This window comes from Lucilia sericata, unplaced genomic scaffold (genome assembly GCF_015586225.1).
Source record: "Lucilia sericata isolate MDLA Ls3-8-SP2 unplaced genomic scaffold, ASM1558622v1 Contig000216F_arrow, whole genome shotgun sequence".
NCBI classification, from domain to species: domain Eukaryota; kingdom Metazoa; phylum Arthropoda; class Insecta; order Diptera; family Calliphoridae; genus Lucilia; species Lucilia sericata.
The window spans coordinates 182,036-203,523 of NW_023994244.1; the positions used below are offsets into that span (position 1 = coordinate 182,036).

The 21,488-nt window shown below is 32.6% G+C and overlaps 2 protein-coding genes across 2 annotated transcripts in view; one reads left to right on the forward strand and one right to left on the reverse strand.

Annotated features, from left to right (window-relative positions):
- Nucleotides 1-12,147, reverse strand: part of LOC119602240 (E3 ubiquitin-protein ligase highwire) — an 82,301-nt gene extending 70,154 nt beyond the window's left edge. Inside the window, exons 1-17 of the mRNA XM_037953648.1 lie at nt 12,077-12,147; nt 9,901-10,900; nt 9,463-9,834; nt 8,388-9,400; nt 8,228-8,313; nt 7,572-8,172; nt 7,376-7,515; nt 6,815-7,317; nt 6,617-6,753; nt 6,393-6,562; nt 5,273-6,309; nt 4,763-5,218; nt 3,172-4,461; nt 2,493-3,106; nt 2,279-2,426; nt 2,119-2,221; nt 1,915-2,050 (exon numbers count right to left, since the gene is read on the reverse strand). Coding sequence (XP_037809576.1) covers nt 1,915-2,050; nt 2,119-2,221; nt 2,279-2,426; nt 2,493-3,106; nt 3,172-4,461; nt 4,763-5,218; nt 5,273-6,309; nt 6,393-6,562; nt 6,617-6,753; nt 6,815-7,317; nt 7,376-7,515; nt 7,572-8,172; nt 8,228-8,313; nt 8,388-9,400; nt 9,463-9,834; nt 9,901-10,900; nt 12,077-12,147 — 7,877 coding nt within the window. The remainder of the gene's footprint in view (nt 1-1,914; nt 2,051-2,118; nt 2,222-2,278; nt 2,427-2,492; nt 3,107-3,171; nt 4,462-4,762; nt 5,219-5,272; nt 6,310-6,392; nt 6,563-6,616; nt 6,754-6,814; nt 7,318-7,375; nt 7,516-7,571; nt 8,173-8,227; nt 8,314-8,387; nt 9,401-9,462; nt 9,835-9,900; nt 10,901-12,076) is intronic.
- Nucleotides 12,148-15,173: 3,026 nt separating this feature from the next.
- LOC119602239 (nuclear pore complex protein Nup93-1-like) lies at nt 15,174-18,777 on the forward strand. Its single transcript, XM_037953647.1, has 10 exons — nt 15,174-15,497; nt 15,561-15,741; nt 15,809-15,988; nt 16,378-16,859; nt 16,922-17,063; nt 17,129-17,489; nt 17,554-17,800; nt 17,862-17,985; nt 18,048-18,479; nt 18,583-18,777. Exons 1-10 carry the CDS (start codon nt 15,337-15,339, stop codon nt 18,700-18,702), a joined length of 2,430 nt encoding a protein of 809 aa, XP_037809575.1. The 5' UTR covers nt 15,174-15,336; the 3' UTR covers nt 18,703-18,777.
- Nucleotides 18,778-21,488: the final 2,711 nt, after the last annotated feature.

Here is a 21,488-nt window from a genome sequence, read left to right on the forward strand (position 1 = left end):
ATCATGTTTGTTAAATAGAACCAAAAGTGATGAAATTTAGAGATACTTTCACCATTATAAATCACGTTATAGACAGTGATAGAATAGATTATAGCGGTCAAGGAACATAAATGTTTGTTAAAGTTTTATTGTAGATCTTCTGTAAATCTAGAAGATAAGCATTGAAATGATGAATGCGTATGATAATGTCGACTCCTTAAACTTTCAATACCTCAGATCATTTAAACCCAGCAGTTCGGTCGGATTTAACCTACCGCTTAGGGTTAGACCTAGACACCGAATGCCTAGGTAAGAGGAGGAAGTCAATCGTCACCCAATAGATTACAAAAAGCTTATATTGTTTTTTAAGTATCCAATCTCTCGCTTACAAAAGGGACACTAAAGTGACGATTATCTTAACCGTCGTTAACAAAGAGTACAACCGTGACGAACGACGAATTAGAGTCAATCAGGTGGTTAGACATTAGCGGAAATCATAGACTATTTCGGATGTATTGACTCTGTCGAACTACTGGGAATATACAGTGGTGGCTGTGGCAGAAAAGGTTCTAGCGTTCAAGGTTGAATATTAATAGATCAAATTAAACCAGACTTTAAAATGATCAATCGTATTTATACGCCATCTGGTACATCTTGAACGCATTTCCGTGCGTAGAACGGTTTATGGCAGAAAATGTTTTCGAATTTAATGATGGTGGACTAGCAATAGGGGGAGTGGCACCTCCCATATGAATTAAATATAAAAAATCATTTATCTGGGAACTATTAACATCCATGTGGAACTTTGGTTGAAAATAGGAGGACATACATTAGGGGCGTAGTTCTCATATAAATTAAATACAAATATTCGTATATCTGTGAAACTATTAGAGCTACAATACTCAAATTTTGCATGAAGAACTTTGATATTCAGGTGAATATGAATGAACACACTTTCAATAGGGGGCTTGGCACCTCCTATTATGAATTAAATACAAACTTCATATATCGAAATTCAAATAAACGTTTGTAAAAACTTGGCAAACATGCATATCTGGGAAACTATTAGAGCCTGAATCTTTCAAAAACGTGAGTTTTTATTTATTGGGTTTTAAATTTATATGGTTTTATGGGTAGCGAAGCTCACTAGGTATTGGTAGCCTCATATAAATATCAGACAGATATGAGCAGATACTAGATACATTTGATCTAGATAGCTTTAATGGAAACGCACTCAGTTCTGCGTTCTTAGAAATATTTGTATGTTGCGTCTATAACAGACAAGATTGTTTCCAGCTAAGCTGAGAATATTTATACAATCGTTCAGTTGAAGAAGCACAATTTCTTGGATCTGATCTGGATCTGTCCTTTAGACTGGAACACAAGCTAATATAAATGATTGTTCAAATGAATTATGAGTCAGATTTGCGGTTAAAACGGCTTAATTAACTAACTTATAACTTAAGTTAAAGTATAAAGTTGATTAAAAATCTGACCTAAATTGCCTACAACAAGACGTGACATGAACCAATTGTTATTTGACTTAAAAAGTCATAATTACTTCATAAAACCGCACGAGCAGCAGACACCTGCTGAAATATTTTGTTTTAAATATTGTGGAAAAGTAAATATTATTCCAAAGTCTTCAACAAAAACAAACATTTTAGCTCAAGAATTAAAAAAAAAATAATAAAGAATTTCTTACTAATTAGTCATAAAAACTAAAGTATTTGTTTGTATATTTAAAAATAAACATTTCATTGTTTTACATGATTTAGTTTTAAAGTAAATTATTTGTTTACTCTAACAATATTTGTTTATAATAATTTAAAGTAATCTAAAGGACCATATTTTTATTGAGACATAACTAAGTATTAAAAAAGCATTAAAATCTTTTGTTTAATATAAAAAAATTTTAAATAAATATTGACTTACCCTATAGGTAAATATGATTCCAAGGCCTGATGTATGCTTAGTTCAGGTTCAGCTAAAGCTAAACCTTTGGAAAGTAAAGCAAAATGTGTGCTAATAGTCTCGCTAATGCTAGATAAATCTTCGACATCTTTGTCATCTAAAATTATGTAAAATTTAAATTTATTAACAAAAATAATAACAAGAGATGTCAATATTTCCAATTACCTGGTAAACTTAAATTTTTCTTCATTAAATTAGCACTACACATGCCACCCAAATAGGATAACTCCTGTTCTATGCGCACCAAACAAGAATTGTTGCCATTTAACTAAAACAACAAAAATAATTATAAAAAATATTAACAAATTATTTAAATAACACTTACCAAAACCGGATTATCATAGCCCACTACCAAACATTTAAAACCATAACGATTAACATGAGGATCTTGGGCATACAAAGAAGAAGTTTCCAAAGAAAACTCCACACAATTGCCGGGTAATATCATAACATTTTGCAACCAGTTGGAGGGTCTAAAAGCATAAACAAATGCAGATTTTTAAGCTACTGCTTCCTGCTCCTGTTTTAAAACAACTTACGTATTAAATTTCTTCACCACAAACCAATCGGGTTCATTTTTTGATTGTCCCTCTTTTTGGGCCGATAACTTATAACAGGCACTCATTAGATTGGCACTTTTACTTTGTACACCCCTATTGCTCTTGACATTATTATCCAATATATCATAATAATCTTCATTGGCTGGTGTCGTTTCTGTACTTGTCATCGGTCTAACAGGCAAAGAGACCAATAAATAATCTTCCAATTGAGCTGTACCACATTGGGCATCAAATTCAATAGTCAACCATTGTACACAGGCGGGAAATTCAACACGATAACAATTGATTGATGCACTTCTATAGGGATGTTCACTTTCCACTACACAATAATGATTGCTGGTTGTAGGCACCTCACTTGGTGGATTATCATTGGATGGTTGCTGTTGATTGATGGCATCGGTGACATTTACGGCATTGCCACATTCCTCGTTATTGCTAAGCTCTAGCTTTTTATTGAGAGATTCAAAGATGGGTCGTAGGCGTGGTACGGATATGTTGGTTTGATTGCAGCCATCTTTTGTGGAACTTAGTTGGTTAAGAGCGGCGATGTGTGGTAAAATGTCCTTGATTAGACCTAATATTTGAACGGAGCTCTGGTGGAAGACAGAAGTTTAAAAATTTTTAGGTTTTTAAACAAGATTGCAAAAAAAAAACTCACCTTTGCATCATTACAAGCCAAATTTGCAATATGAGCATAAACCAATGGCAACAGGGTATGAAAGAGATTCGATGAACCTACATTGAAAACATCCAAAATTTGAGTAGCTGCCATTTGTGCAGGTGTCTCCTCCGAATCAGTTCGACCTATAAGTCCGGCCGGATTATATTGAGAAGCACCCATTAAACTTTCCACCGCCTCAGCACCAACACGTTCATTACCATTAAACTTGGTAATCTGACCATTACGGAAATTCAAATCATGTATAGAAGAACTTTCCTCAATCATTATGTCTTTGGGATGAATCTCGGTGGCACCAATTTCAATTTCCATTTCAAAGGGATTTGTGGACCTCTTTTCAAATTTCAAAGTTTCTATGATACCCTTCGAAAAGGATTCCAAACGTTTGGATAAATCTCTAGCTGCTGATATGCCACCAGCTTCAGCGGGTAGATGAGAAGTGCGCGAATTATTGGCCCAATTAATATCCATATGTTCTTCAATGGGAGTTATATTATGTTCTGAATCTATGGTTTGTGAATGATTGGAGGAATTGTCTGAGGGTGATAAGGAAGCGGCTAAAGTATTGCGCGCCAAAACTAAAAGTTCGGTACACTTTTTGGTGATATCGGTAGCTATTTGTAAAGCGGTATCACGCATGGTTATTTCATTGGTAAGAGAAGTAGTATCGTTAGCACCATTTAGAGGACAAGTAGAACCAGCTGCATTGCCTGTAGCATTGGAATCTTGTTTAATGGGTGTACTGTAGTAGAGTATACAAGGTATTTGACCACGATGAGCATTGGTGCCATTGAAACTCAAATCACAAGCATAGAAATGAAAAGTGGAGCCGCAGGGACCTCGTATAGAAGGCATACCACCATCTCCCGAACAGGTGCGATGACCTTGAGAACAAAATCTTAAAGCGTAGCGAGTATTTTCCTTTATCAACACTGATCTTTCAAATTTTATTTCAGCCATATCATTTTGTACTGCTGCCTGATCGTAAGTACCCGATACAGATTCCAAAGTTTCCCATTTATGTTGTTGCTGCTGCAGAGGTTGTTGTACATCTCCGGAATTATCATATAATAGCTCTAGTTGATATTCATAACTGCCAGAACCCGAATAAACCATACAACCCGCAATGGCAATGCCAGAACGATCTACGGAGAAGGCTATAGCATCTGGGCCAAAGCTGCCCGTATTCCAAGTGCGACTTTGATCACAGCGTCCAAAACGTGAGCCAGACGAATGTAAAGTACGTGGCGGTATAAACATTTTGTCGTACTGAAGTCATAATGTTGAAGTAAGAAATAAAAGTTTTGCAAAATTAATTTTTAACGAAAAAGTTTTACAAGACTATAGTCTGGACTCTGGACTAGACTAGACTTTCAACTAGGCTATAGTCTAGGCTCTACTATAGAATGACTAGACTATAGTCTGGACTCTGGACTACACTGGACTTTCGACTAAGCTAAAGTCTAGGCTCTACTATAGAATGACTAGACTATAGACTAACTTTAGTTTGGACTACAGTCTGCAAACTGTCGTCTGAACTATATCCTCAAAATAACTAAATATTACTTACATCTCCTATTGCCGTTTGATAGACAATTTCCGCCAACACTCGCGCCAACAAATGGCAACAATTATCGATAAGTCCCTGATTGAAATCTTTGGAACAGAAACTGCTACTAGAATAATTATAATGGACACTGCGATTGTAGATATTTTCCAAACGATCTCGAATAGGATTTGCTATAATATCCAATAAACGCATTAAAACATCCTTAAAAGTCCAAGAATTACTAAGAAAATCACGTTTTTCCTGTTGTGTACGATAAATCATTTGCTCAACCAAAATGGGATATTGATGAGAGTCAGTAGATGAAAGCATGGGTAAACCAGAATTATCACTAGGACTAATAATAGATTGACGATCGCCTCCCTGGCTTAGCAAAGCAAACGTAGAACGTAGTTTAACCGTGGGTGAGCACAACCCTGCCAAAATGGCACTCAATAGACGAGAGTGTAAAGTACCTTGCTGAAATGGGAAATAAATAAATTATAACTTTTATTCTATAACATTAATTCTCACCTTATCCATTTCCGATAATAAATCACACAAACAATTCCATTTCAAAGTGGAAGTGGGATAGAACACTCCAAAACAAGCCACAAAACTAATGTGACATTCATCCAGTATCTCTAAAGCCATGCTTAAAGCTTCATCATTTGTTATATCCTGGAATAAGTCATCACAAAAGATGCCTATTAACATGGCTCTCACATTGCCAATACACTCTGCCAATTGTATGTTTTCCATATTGGATTTTCTCATGGTCATTTGACTGCCTCCAATGTTATTATCATTAAAATATTTGGTTATTGAATTATAAGGTTTAGTAAATTTACTAATATCTTTCTCGGAACGATTACTTAAGGGTTTTTGTGTTCCACTTGATATATATTCTGCTATTTCATCAGTTTGTCCATATTGTGGATAAATTTCATTGGTATATTTTCTCAATAATCTCAAACAGGATTTATTGACGTGTATTAAATATTCCAAAGATTGTTTAACTTGTAGCTGATGTGACATATCGCGCTGTTCGCGTAAATAACTTTTAAAAGCTTCCCAAGACCAATTTAACATTAATACTAAGCTTTCGAAGCATTCCTTGGTCACTGAATTAGCAAACTCTTTGGTTACTCTTTTTACAGGATCTATATCAATGGGAGCCGTCGAAGGTTTAGTTTCCTGGGTTACTAAACGATAGAGTATGGCTGGTATTTGTCCCGAATTAACATCGGTACCATTGTTGGCTTTCTTAGATGATTTAAAGGTAAAGACTACCTGATCTTCGGTGGTGACAGTTGCCTGGCCACATGAACCACAATCTGAAGAGGGTCCTGCTATACGTGCCCATACCAAATACCATCTTCCAGCTGTGGTATTAATGGGTTTGGGTAATAATATATGAAATTTACTGCGAGCTGGACATTCAAAGGGCACTTCTTTAGTTTCACTGATGAGTGTGCCTTCCTTTTCATAACCACCACCATCGGAACCCATGTCGTAAAGTTTAAGTTTGCAGGAGTATTCTCCACGTCCGCCAAACATGCCAAAGCCATCTTGAAATGTGATATAAAAGTTTAAAGATTGATAAAGCAATCTCAAGAGGAAGAACTGAACTAGAACTGAAAGTTTTACTTACATATTACCACATCGGTATCAGCTGAAAAACGTATAGCCTCCACACTATGACCGGAATAACCCCAACCGCCACCGAAATTATCGAAACGATTAACCACCTGATATTGATTATCTTTGGTATCCTTATTTTGATTGGCCTCTTTGGGTGTAACATCCTCAAAGCAAGCAGGACTAGAATGAAAACTAATTAGTAAAAAACTTTTATATTTAACTAAAACAAATTACATCACATCCTGGGCAGAGGTCAAGACATCCAAACAAGCCAAAAGATTGAGAGAAGCATGTAAACGTGAGATGCGTGAATCAAATTTATTTGGTAAAGACAATTCCGGAGTCAACAAAGCATGATAATTGGAACAATTCTATAAAAAGAAGACAAATATTATAAAAACTTTGATAAGTTTAAAATAGTTATAATTTTACCGCTGCTGTTGCCATTATCTCACTGGCCAAAACATTATAGCTCAACACCCTCTTTTGATTACTATCATAAACCCATAAAACATTGTACATAGGGTCCATGGCAAACGCCAACTTTGAATAACTTTTATCACTTAAAACCACCGAAGAAGGCATGGCTGTGTTCAGCGAACCAGCCGAGATGGTATTTAAAGAACCACGTTGTCTGTCCTTACGTTGCGATGAAGAGGCATTATGCATGTGGTTATCTTGTAAATCAAATAATTGATTTCTTGCCTCATGCATGCTGCGTGACATTTGTTCATTTATGGCATTCGAAGAGGAGGAGGGACCCATTTGCACCATATTCTGATCAACATTTTGATTAACTTCCGGTACAAGTTTGGGTTTATTGGCATGTTCCATTTTAACAAAATCAACTTGATTGAAGTAGTGGGCGGTACAATTGCCATCACGACGATTAATGGAAATGGCATGGAATGTTAAGGGTATGGTGGGAATCATTACTAAAAATAAATGTAAGAGAATTAGGAAAATGAAGATAGAATAGTTTTAATAACTTACAAATAGTTTTCTTATTGGCGGCCACATTCATTTTGGGCAACATTTGTGTTGTTATGAGGGACTCATCGACTTTGATAAATGTCTGATCACCACTGGCTCCTATCCAGGTGGCTTTTTTACCAAAACTGGGACCAATGCCACTGGAATAAAATATTATTAATTATATTATTTATTATTAGTCAAAGGCAATACTTACAATACTACTCCTGGAGTACAATGCCACAATATCTTTTGCCTTTGAGCTATTAATTGGGCCACTGTGGGTTTCTCCGGGGCGGGTTCATTATTACCCAAAGCTTCTCTTAAGCTTACAGGATTGTTTGCCTTATCCCTGTCGGCATTGCTGGAACCCTTTTGTTGAAAGTCATGAGGCAAACGTCCGAGTTGGCCCTTTTGAAAATTACCAAAAGTATAAACCAAACCTTTATAGGTTAACAACACAGTGTGGTTACTGCCAGCAGCCACTTGACAAACATTTCCTGCTACACTTATGCGCACGGGACCACTAACTGGCTGCATATCCCCGGTACCCAATTGACCAAATTGATTGCTACCAAAGGCGTATACTTCACCAGAAAGGGTAAGTACAACGGTATGATGTAAACCACAAGATACTTGTACTACCGGTGAGGTGGAGGGCATGCTAAGGAGTTGTGGTGCTAGAGGAGCCACTCGAGGAGGATTCTCTTCAGCATGACTAGAGGCCTCATCAGCAGTTTTCTTTTCCTTGCGACGCATGATAAGACTTTTGGAACGCTGACGATTTAGTTGTTTATTGGTATCTTTGGTGTCAGAAACTGGAAGAGAATTTAAACATTTAAATATGTTCGAAAAATTTTAAACCATAATTACCATTTTCAGCTTCCTGTACAGCAATGCAGGAGGCACACAGACCACATTTCGAGCAGCCAGCATCGCCATGGCCACAAGCACAGGGACTTTAATTTTAATATAAACAGATTAATATACAAGAAAAATTATTAAGAATTTTCAAATCTTTAAATTAACTTACGCTCCCGCAACTCTTTCCTCAAAGGGCACATTCAAAGCCGATACACAGGACACATTATAGCCGGTACATTCACGACAAACCACACAAACTCTACACTGGCCCTGTATAACATTGTGATCATCATAATCACAGAGATTAGAGAAATCAAATTTCAATTTCTTTAAAGGAGTAGACAATTTTCCCGAACCACTATCCACCGAAGAAGAAACACTTGCATCTTTAGTTTTATTATAAACATGACCACATTGTCCCTTGTTATTAAGGCCAAAAGTAAATACTTGACCCTTGGCGTTTAAGGCCACACAATGGGCCTTACCCAAGGCAACCTTTTGTATATGTTGATCCGAAAAATCACTAACAAAACCTTGGGCATCACAGTGCACAGTATCCTTGCCAAACATGATTAATTTACCAGTTTTGGTAACAAAAGCAGAGGTGCCATTGTTACAAGCCGCTTGAACAATAAAATGTCCCTCGATTTTAGTCATTTTCTTAGGTTTAACCGCCTTGGGTTGTCGTCTATTCTTGGAAATGTCACCATCCTCTCCTCTTCTGGCTGTTCCAGCAAAATACACCGTACCATCATCATTTACCAACAAAGCATGTATGCCATCATGACCCACCGCTATGTGGGTTATACGTGATATTTTTGATATTATTAATTCAGTTAATTTCATAATGGGAGTACGTCCCACGGATTTCAAACCCAAGGCCACCGATTTGCCATAATAGAAAACTTTGCCATTAGTGGCACTAACCAAACCAAACTCTTTGCCACAAACTATTTCCTGTAAATCCACATCATTAGGAATTTTAGGCTCAAAGATGTTATAAGAAGCTTGTATCTTTAATATTTGATTTTGATTTAAAACTTCCTCCTCAAAGGTGGCATAACCTAAAGTACGAAAACGTTTGCGTGATAATTGTAAGGGCAACTCCACGGGTATGGAATTGTCACGTTCAGTAGATCTATTTTGATGGCAGATATTCAAACGGCGCACCACTAAAGTGTCCTGAAAAACAAAACCATGAAAAATATTATATTTTTCTTTAAAAAAAAACTATTCCAACTTACATCCCGATTAGTGCAAATGGCATTGAGTGAATCCTCATCCGTAAATAGCGTATAATTGAAACCCTCTCTTATGGGCAACATATTAACCGGATTCATACTTTTAATAGTCAAAGACTCGGTATTAACTAAATGCAAATGATCAGCATTACGTTTGGAATTGCGTCTATAATACAGCTGGCCATTGCTAAAACCCAACCATCCTGTCTTTTCTTTGGTAAATTCATCATTTTGCATGTAAATATGACCCTTAAAGGAGCCATTATAGCCAGTGCCGATTTTCAATAAAGCACCTCCCAATAACAAATATAAATATGTACCATCCGAGGCTAAAGCCGGTTCAGTAAAACCACACATAGGAGCTTTAATAGCAAACTACAAAAAATAAAATAAACCACATTTTTAAACATTATAAACAAATACGTTCGATTTCAATAATACCTCATCTACTAAAGAGTTAACTGGCACGCCTTTGGTATAAAAATCTGGACAGGTAGGTTTACCCAAGGCAGCGCTTATTACAGTACGCTGCAACATGCCTAAAACTGCCGGCATTTGTATGCGTTGTGAGGATAAATGCCTTGGAGACATGATTAAAGCCGCTATAGCTTTAAGCATTTTGCCGGTATCTCCTCTAGCTATGCACAGACCCACCAAAGCCGAACAAGCCACAGCAGACCAATCAGCCTCCGGGGCAACAGGCGCAGCCACACTTTCAGCCGCCGACATGGTAGCCAAATCGAGTAACAAATCATATAGAGGATTTATTAATTCTTCCGGTTCATTTTTAAACGATTCCGGCTGTTGTCCCTGTATAACATCTAATAAAGCTTTTAAAGCCTTCGAGCACAGCATGGGCTGTATATGACGAGCTTCTGATATCAATTCAAATAAACTTCTCAAGCCAGCACCCACTATCAGCGGGACTGCTATCACTTTCAATTCTTTTTCACTGCATTCCTCCGATTCGGACTCTACATCACTATTGGCCGAGTCTTGTCTAGATCTTTTTTCGCCCGCCGCAACTTGTGGCGCCACACCAGCTACCGCATTAGCCTGTTGCAAAGCATTTAGAGTGTGACAAGAGCAGTCCATTTGATTGCCCGTCAAACAGGAGCCAACACACATTAAACAACATGTTGAATTAATTTGAGGTAAATTCCTTACATTACCACTAAGCTCGTAGAATAATAAACGTCTTGTCTCTGCCTCCAGTACAGTGGAACGTATAGCTGAGAATACTGCAAATTGTGAGGCATTTGATTGCAATTCTATATGTGCCACCGGAAATGCGGGACATAATAGGAGTTGCTCTTTTATGAGAGGTGGATCCAAAGGGTTTACTATGCGTAAATCAGGATTTCCCTCTATAATGGCAATGGGTGCCTTTTTATCTTTATTTTTACGCTTTCCGATAGACTTGCGATCCGGCTGCACTTTCCTGAAAGAGTAATAAGATTTAGTTTTAAGCTGTCATCATGTTAAACATTCTTGGTTCCTAATTTATACCGAGGTTTTTCAAATACAAAGCAAATATTCTTTATCATTTAACCTGTAGAGAACTATTTAGGCTTGTTGTTGAAAGTTGAAAGTTTAACTCCAATTTTAATTTGAAAATTTTATCATTAATCCAAGTGTTAAAAGCTCCAGTTCAGAGGTAACGCGGGGGCTGTGATGTACTTCGCAAAAAATCAAATTGCGCGAATTTACCACAGCATTGTTGTTATAAAAAACAACCACATGACAACTTCTCACGTTACTCCAGCATCCTTTACCATTGATATAGAAACAAATACATATTTAAAACAAAAAAACATTGGGTATAATTAGCACTGATGCCACAACAATTTCCAAAATTCTTAAATCTTTAATATTAGAATGAAAAGCATCATATTTTATGGCTGCAGTTTGCAAACTTAATAATCCCTTATACCAATGAATAGATCCTTATACTTTCAAAATATTTATTGCAAATTCAATTATATACATACCAACACACTCAAAAATATAAACAACAACAGGTGTTTGTCCTAGTTTTTCCAAAACCTAAGACAACAAGTCTCTATTTGTACGCAAGTTCACAAAAAACCGGCAACTTATCAATCAATCAAAGTTCATTGACCCGAAAATTGTAAAAGCAAAACAAAAACATTAAACAGATGCATGCAATTTATCAGCTGGCCTAACAAGCCGAAACTGTAAACAAAACACAAAAACCCACCGAATAGTTTGACACAAACAAAATAAAAAATGACAATAAATGTGTACGTGTGTGTGTGTGTGTAAAAGAAAAAGAGGCAGCTGTTTGTGTGTATGCCACAAGAATATCCTTTATTTTCAGCAAATAATTTTTTCAATAAAACTCTTAAAATTAATAAGAATTTAAATAAAAATAATGTAATTTATAATAAAAAGTAATATTAAATAGAATAGTTCTTTTATTTTCCCCAATTTAGCTTCGAAAATGTTTTGTCAGATTCTTTTGGAAAAAATCAATAATGTCTGCCGACAGCAGACACATTTTAAGACTTCTCTATTTATGAATCTTTTCAAGTTTTAAAGGATATATTCTTAAATAGTTCTATTTAATTTTTATTATTTCCTTAAAAATATTTACCTTCTTGTATTTAAAGTATATAAATCATAAAAATTTCCTCCATATTTGACAGGATTTAATAAACCAACCATTTTTCTTGTGGTTTTTTTATTAGCAAATGTCTGGTTAACACCCAAATTTCATTTGTTTAATAAATTCTTTCATTTACTTTAAACTTTAGCCTTTTCTTTATATTATTTTATTAAATTATTATTTTTTAAGGTTTTCTTTTAATTTTTGTTTTTCTATAGCAAAAATATTAAATTTTTCCTTTAAACTTCTAAAAATTTTCACTTTTCACAGGACTTGTATGCGTTGAAAATTTTCATTACGTTCATTACACAACCACCCCGGATCGATAACTGAATTTATGAATGAAATCTTGCAGTTGCAACCACAACAAACTGACCGGCCAAATATTTATAACAGGATTTTGTGTTAAGGGTTGCCAAATCAAGGGTGTTTAATATGAATAAGGGAATTTTTTTTCATTTGAGGGGTGGATATTATTTATAAACGTAAAAAAAATTGAGGAAAAATTTGAGATAACATATCAAAAAATGTTAAAATTTTATTAATAACTAAAAAATTTAAAATTTTATAGAATTTTGTTTAATTTTAATTTTAGAGCTTTTTTTTCTCAAATTCTCCAAAATAACGCCATCTGGCAGCTTTTTGTTTACAAAATTTCAGCGGCGCCATGTTTGAAATTATTTACAAAATATGGCATAGCGAATTTAAAGAAGGTGGTTTTGTCAGTACAATTGAAATGTCAAATCGAATATTGATATGTCAAAGTATATATTAAAAAAACGTATCGTAATTGCTTAAATGCAGCACTACGATCCCCTTATTAAAATTACCTTTACAAGCTCCTGGTATTGTTGTTTTTTAACTTTCATTTAAAAATAGAAAAAATAATTAATTTTATAAAGAAAAATAAAACTTGTCACTTACATGATATAATTAATAGTTTAATATGAATAATACAACTAACAACAAATTAATAAAGAAAAAGCTTAAAACAAAACCAAATAGCAATACTGAGTTAGCAACTGGAACAACGGTCCTGGGTGAAGATAAAAAGCCACAAAATGAAAAAGTCAAGAAAAAGCGTAAAATCAAAGAAATCTGTGATACAATGACAGTAGCAAAATGCGAGGAAAGTTTACAGCAACCTCAAGAAGAAAATATTAAAAAGAAAAAATCCAAAGAGAAAAACTTAACAGATGTACTGACTCCCGAAATGGTCCATGAAACATGTGGATTGCAAAAATCACAGCAGGAGAATTCAAAAATAAGTAAAAAACTTAAATTAAAACAAAGTTCGAAAAAATGCTGTGATAATGTGGTAACTGAGATTCCAGAGACTTATACACCACCAAAACAACTAGGAGAAGTAGTTTTAAAGAAAAAAGTTAAAGATCTCTCCATTACAACTGCTGAAATGGATCTTAAACATCATTCACAGGAACAACAGCAACCTGATCTCGAATATTATCATAGAAAAGCCTATATATTTATGAAAACTTTAAAAAGGGATTACAAACGTTTGGCCCTCATCTACAATTCCTGTCTCAAGGCTGAGCAGGAAAGGATACAACGAAATGAACAAGAAATCGATGAGTTAAAAAAGCAATACAACCAAATGCAGGTGGAAAGAACTGATATAAAGCGTAAACGCTGGTGTCGTTATTGCGAATCCGAGGCTACTTACCTTAGTGCAGTGGGCTTAAATTTCTATTGTTCCCAATCATGTGAGCAAAAACAAAATGATCTTGTAAGTGCTATGGAGGGATCTTTTCAATAATAAATTAATTTAACCCAATAATGTTAATAATGTTTTTTGTACTAATTACGTTACTTAGTTAATACACATTATTTATTCCAATACCTATGTAGTTTTTAAATATTTAAATCTAGTCCAATGAATTTGTCTTAGATTGAGATATTAGGAGTTATGAAAACTATTCAGTTGTTTACGGCATAATATTAGATTAGTGTGGAGCATTATTTTAACATAAAGGAAGAAATTTTTACTTAGCTTTAAAAAATGCATATAAATTTTGTTTCTTAAGGTGAACTTTTAACTTGTCCCTTACTTTTTATATAATTATTCTTTTAGTTTATAAATCATATTAAGTATTAGTAATATACATATTTAAAAAATTTAGTTTTAACTAATTTATTAATAATTTATAATCACTATTTTTGTTAAATTTGGAAAACCAAGCTTTCAATGAATTTCATAAAAGAAAATTCATTACAGTTTCACATATAATGCAAACTTTTGAAGTATTTTGTTTTTTGTTTTAAAATTTACTTTTAGTTTTCAAAAACAAATTATGAATTAATCAAATGTTAAAAAAATACATTTTATACCTATATTATTTTCTATTTTGTTTAAACCCAAATAAAATTCAATATTTATTTCACTTATAGGTATTTCTTTTTTTTTAAGTTCATAAAAGTTTAAAATTATAATAAAATAGGTAATTGAATTAATATATAACAGCAGTCGCTTGACGCTAGTGGTCCTAATTGTAATCAAGCGCTTTTTTTTATGTTTGTTAACATTCTTTTGCATTTTCCAAAACACAAATAAAATCGCTTAATAATTTATAATTTTTTAGTATATGATTAGTTTAGTATCAAATTACAGAATGTTTATAAAAAATATTTTAATGCATAAAAACTATAAAATAATAACTAGCATTACACCTTAAAAATCGCTATTATTTCTAATATTTTGTTAAAATACAACAAAAGCGCTGTATTACCACAATGTTCTTTTGACAATTCCTCAACATGCAGTGATGCCAAGTGATTTTTTCAAAAAAATTACATGTGGGGAAAACGCGAAAGATTTCTTACTTTTGGCACTGTCAGTAATAGAACATTTACTAGTATTCATTAATTTATAATTTTTTATTAATATTTTTTAGCTTTTTATGTTATTTTTGTATTTTATTTTAATAAACCTAAATTGAAAATAAAATTTTATTTTTTTTAAAAATGTGGAAAAAAGTAGTGTAGGGAAAATAAAAAGTGTGTGTAGGGAAAAAAAGGGAATTTTTCTCATAAGCGTAGGGATTTCAGAAAATCATCTTCTGGCATTACTGTTAACAGGAGCCGCCAAAACACCACACAATAAATTGACAAGCGGTGTTTGTCAAAAAAAAAAATAATAATAAAATTGTGTATTTTATTAAAATTAAACAGAATTTATAAAAGAATTTGTGTTCATTTATTAAATAAAACTGTTAAAGAACTACGACACCATGGATTTTAATGCACTACTACAGCAGGCACAACGTTTAACCAATGAAACACAGACCTCCGAAGAACTACCTCGTGTGGAGCGTACCATTTCACAAGTTTTAGAGGCCACCAAGGAATTGCATTCGCGCGTAACACAAACCGGTGCACAAGATATACAAGCGTGAGTTTGAAATTAACAATTAATAAAAAAAATATATATATTTAATCTGCAATTTATTTACAGGCACATTTTATTGGGTTCCAAAGGCATTGATTTGCCAAAGATATCCCAAAAACTAGAATCGTTAAGTGCACGCAAGACTTTTGAACCCTTAGATCCCATAGCCGATACAGATATACAAAGTTTTTTGAAAAATGAAAAAGAAAATGCCATACTTTCGGTTATAGAAGAAGTTCATAAAAATGTAAGTTTAATTGGAGTATTAACCAGATTGTGGAGTGTTGATGGTGTTGTTGTCTTCTTTGTTATAGTCCTTTATGAATGCCCAAAAACGCAAATGGGAGCATATTAAATCGGAATGGCGTCAGGAGAAAATGAAATTGATGAATGCTTTGGTGGGTCCCTCACAAAATTGGATTGACATACAAAAAGTGCCAGAACAAACGGTTATCAATGAAACCTTTGGTACTCGCTCATGTCTCAATCGTATTGTAAGTATTGGACATTGTGGATCTTGCCTGAATAATTATTTTTATATAGAATTATATTTGTATATGAACTTAAATCCAAATTTGTTCAAAAATACGTTTTTTGTTGTGGAATCGTTTGCTTTTTATTGAACTTTTCTCAATATATATTAAACTGTTAAATTTGTATATACTCTGTTAAATTTTGTATATACTCTGTTAAATTTTTAACATGATCTGTTACAATTTTTTTTTGCTCTGTTAATACACCTTATCTCATGCACTTTAGATTCAGCTGTTAAATTAATAACAGACTCTGTTAAATTATTAACATGTGTGGTTTTTGTCTCAGCTAATTAAACTTCTCTCCGTTCTCATTAATTTCATACTTATTTACATTTCTCTTTTTTAAGGAAATGGCTTATGCCCGTGAAGTGTACGACTACAATGCCATTGTCATCAAAGGTGCCTTCCGGCCGAATCTTGTACAAAAATTCGCCAAGGTAGCACAAACATTTGATGATCCCAAAATTAATGAAATTTGGGAAATTATGAAATATATGGTAGATGTAACACCCGTCTCGCGTAATCGTGATCCCATGCAAAGTCGCCAGCAGGTAACACAATTTGTGGAACAGGCTAAAAAATACTTAGAGAATCGTTACAAAGTCTATATGACCACAATAATCAGTGGTAATTTGCGGGAAGCTCAAAGAGGTGGTGTACCAAGTATTTTTAATTTAGTGTCATCTTTTGTGGGCTTAACATTCAATCAAGGCAACTGTTTTGGTCTACAAGATGTGACCATAGATGGTAAGCCTTTGTGGCCTATGGTTTACTACTGCCTAAGATGTGGTGATTTGCAGTCGGCCTTGAGATGCATGCAAATGGGAGGGTAAGTGAGATTATAAGGGAATTTGCAGAAATGTCTTTGTATAAATTATGTTAATATTGTAGAGCCGGCCATGAGGATTTCATGCAGGTGTTAGAGGATAAAGTCAATAAACCAGAACAAAAAATAAACTCCAAATTGGAGGGTCAACTTAAATTACACTATTGCAATAAGATTAAAAACTCTACAGATCCTTATAAAAAGGCGGTAAGCTTTAATTACAATTTTACAAAAAACAAACATTTCAAAAATTTGTTTTTTTCACACTAAAGGTTTATTGTATTATTGCTGGTTGTGACCCTAATGAACAGCATTTAGAGGTAGCCAAGACCACCGATGATTTCCTATGGATACAATTGTCCATTTTGCGCACTGATGTCAGCGAAAGTTCAGAGGCTTTAACTTACTCCGGCTTGCAAACCATGATTTTGGAGAAATACGGAGAAAAACATTTCAATGCTGGTGAACAGCAACATTTATATTTCCAAGTTTTGGCTTTAACGGGACAATTTGAGGCAGCCATTGAGTTTTTATCACGCACCGAAAAATATCGTGTTCATGCTGTGCATATAGCTTTGGCTTTAAATGAAATGTTTTTGATAGCGGGACCACGTAATGTTCAAGAACCATTAAGTAAGTAAAGCTTCAACATAGCCAAACAGTTGTTTTAATATACATTTTCTTTTGTTTCTAAAAGTATCGGTGGATATTGAGGATCCTGTGCCAATGCGCCGCTTAAATATCGCCCGTTTGGTTATGTTGTATGTGAAGAAATTTGAAATCACTGATCCGGCCGAAGCTTTACAATATTTCTTCTTTTTGCGTAATCTTAAGGATCCCGAGGGTCGCAATTTGTTTTTGGTGTGTGTTAGTGATTTGGCAGTGGAGTGCCGTGATTATGATTTAATATTTGGTAAAATGATGCCTACTGGCATGGCCTGTGGGTAAGTATTTAAATTTTTAGAAGAAAATGTCTCATTTTTAATTAATATTTACTGCTTTAAGGGGTTTATTCCAACAATTTGATTGTGTAGACTTTGATACCAGAACTGCTGCCGGCATGGTAGCTGAGGAATTAGTACGCAAGGGCATGTTTGAAGATGCCATTAAATTATTTGATATAGCCAGTGTAAGTTGAAAGATTTGAAATTCTTCTTTTCCAATTTGTTTTTATATCTGTACTTTTTATAGATGCAAAGTCAATCCCTGCGCTATTTGTCGCTTTTGCTCTCCCAAGTGGTTCATCAAAGTTCGAAAAAAGGCTCATTGCGTGAACGTCTTTCTGTTATGGCCGCCGATTTTATGGAACGTTTAAGAGGCAGTCGCATTGAGTGTGAACCTCAAGTTCTAGCCAATTTTAATTTATTAACCGAATTGGTAGCCTTTTTCGATTACTATCACGAACGTAAATTTCAAATTGCTCTCGAGGTATTGGCCAATACTAAACTTGTACCCATGTCTATGAATGATTTGGAAGAATGTATTAATAATTTCAAACGATTGGGTGGTGAAATCTGTAAAGTATATCCTGATATTTTATTAGCGGCCATGGATATTTTGTATTCGCAATATAAGGCCATTAAGGGTAAAGATACCGGAATGTTGGATACTGGCAGAGATAGTGTAAGTTGAAAATTTTAGTTAAAATTTTGTTGTTTTTGTAACAAAAATCAGTTTTATTATTATTATGAAATTGTTTCTGTTTTCTTATTTTTTAAATTTATAGCAATTACAACATTTGCGACAGAAAGCTAAAGCTTTAACAAATATGGCCGCCACCGTACCATATCGTATGCCAGGCGATACAAATAAACGACTGGTGCAAACGGAAATTTTAATGCATTAATTTTAATTAAGTTTCAGTTAAAATAAGACATATTTTAAAAATAAAAATCGAAAAGTTTTTTTGTATTATAAATAATTAGCAAACATTCTCTTTCTTTGTAATGATCGAGTTTTGAAAAGGTAAGTTATAAATTTATTAATGGTACGATACATAAAACAAGTAATTTTCAGTAATTTCGAAAATTTTGAAATAAAATTGGGTCAAGATTTTTTAAAATTTCGAATATATTTTTGCATGTTCGTACAAACAAAATTATACTTGAAAACAAATAATTTTTAATCTGAAATTAAAATTTTAAAAATATTCGAAATCCGAAATTATATTCGAATTTATGAACTAATTGTCATGAGTTAATACTTTTAAAACAAATAATATTTAATCAGAAATTAAATAATAAAAATATTCAAAATTTCACAAATAAATGCGAAATAAAAATTTTGAAATAAAATTCGAAAATTGCTTCAAAACTTTGTAAAACATAAAATATTCTCTAGATCAAACAAAACTATACTTGAAAACAAAAAATTTTTAAACTGAAATTAAATATTAAAAGTATTCGAAATTTTATAAATAAATGCGAAAATTCGAATATAATTTTTTCTGAGTTAAAACGTTCAAAACTACACATCAAAAAAAAAAATAATAATAATATTTTCAAAAATATGTATGTAAGTGCGAAAGTTCAAAATCATGTTCGAAATTTCGAACTAAATTCATATGTCATACTTTCAAAATAAATATTTTTTAATGTGAAATTAAAATTTTGAAAATAATGGAAATTTGAAATACATATAAATGCGTAATTTCGAAATAATGTTCGAAAATTTTCAATTTATTTTTCTCTAGACCGTGAGAATTATTAAAAAATCGAACTTGTGTTAAATTTAGTAAAAGCAGATGATTTAAAAATAATTGAAATAATTTGAAAATTTTGAATTAAATTCGAACCTATGTAAGTTCGAAATATTTTTAAGTAAAAAATTAACTAATTTTAATGTGAAATTAAAATTTTGACAATATTCGGAATTTAAAATATAAATGCGTAATTTCGAAATTATGTTCGAAAAATTTCAATTTAATTTTTTTTGGACCTGAGAATTATTAAAACTTAGAACTTGTGTTAAATTTTGTAAAAGCAGATGATTTAAAAATTATTGAAATAATTTTGAAAATTCGGAATTAAATTCGAATTTAAGTTTGAAATATTTTTAAGTAAAAAATTAACTTAAAATATATTCAAAAAGTTTAAAAAATTTTAACTTAAGTTCGAAAATTTTTTAAAACTAAAACATTTTAAAAATATTGAAATTTCGAATTCATTAATTCTAAAGTATTTTGAAAATAGTTTCAGAATATAGGTTTTTAAGGTATGTTTGAATTTTAAGCATTTAAAATGATCTCCAAATCATGAGTATTTATTTGAAACAAATTTCCTGCAATTTTCAATTTCAAATCGTGAAAATAATTTAAAAATTTTCATAAATTTGTAATTTCGAAAATTTGTTTTATAATCTTAAATTAATCTTCATAATCATAACTGAAGTTAATTTCGCTTACATTTTTCCAAATTTTTAGTTTAAAATTTTGAAAATTATTTTAAAATGTTCATGATTTTGAATGTGTTTTATTACAGTTTCTAAATATTGGCAAGAGTTCAAGAGTTTTCGATAATTTCTGGTTTTTAAGATATCTTCAACAGTTCATTATTTATATTCGAAAAAAATTAAAACTTTCGAAATAGTTTTTAAATTATGAGGACCCGTAAAATTTGATTAAAAGCTGATTTTTAATTTTGAACTTTAAATGTTTTGAAAATAATGTATGTTACATTAGATCCGAATAAATGCATCTAAACTCTATCGAGCCTGTTGTGCGCTCCCTTACCAGTGCCTGAAATGAATCTAACCCACGACAGAAGAGAATATACCCCTATTTCTACCGTAGCCCAAAATGCAAATACGTAGTTGTATTCCTTAATCTTTTTTATAAAGAAAAACACTTGTTCCATTTTATTTTTATATATGATTTTTTTTATTTTGTAAGCAACAACACTTTTTACCTTTTACATAGCCACATATAGCTATTTTTAAAAAGTACATAGTTATATGTACGTATATCAAAAAAATTTATATATGCAATATTTGTATAATAGGTATTTATATCAATAATTGTTTGCCCTCTAATAAAGCAAAATCCAGAAATATTAGAAATGTATATTATTTTTTTTTAATACTAAAGTTGTCTTATAAAATATGTCTTTTGTTTAGGGTTATTCTTAGTTTTTGTATACCCTACACCATGATAGAGGAGGACATTTAAAGTAGTCCGTCAAGCTGTCTGCTTAAAATCTTGTCCTTGCTATCTATTTTCAAGCAATATAGTTTTCATGATTTGAAAGATCGGCCCATAATTGATCGATCCACTTGTATGAATCTATTATCAGTTATTATAACTAAAATAAATTTAAGAAATTACTATTCAATTTTATTCCGAACCATTCCAATTATCAATATAAATAACCTTTTAATTTCATAAACTGCTGCCTTTCTCGTCTTAGAACCCATTCTTAAACTTTAAACTTTAAAATCCTCCGGGTGTAGGGTATAATATGATCGGCTTTTGACCGACTATACATTTCTTATTGGTTTAAAAAATGCTTTAGCTTAAATGCAAAAGTTTTCCTCTGTAGTTTTTGTGAGCGTTAAATTGACTTAAAGCTTAAGACAAACATGATCAAATCAATTAAAAAAAATCTTTTTCAAATACAAATCTTTCTGTTTTTCCTT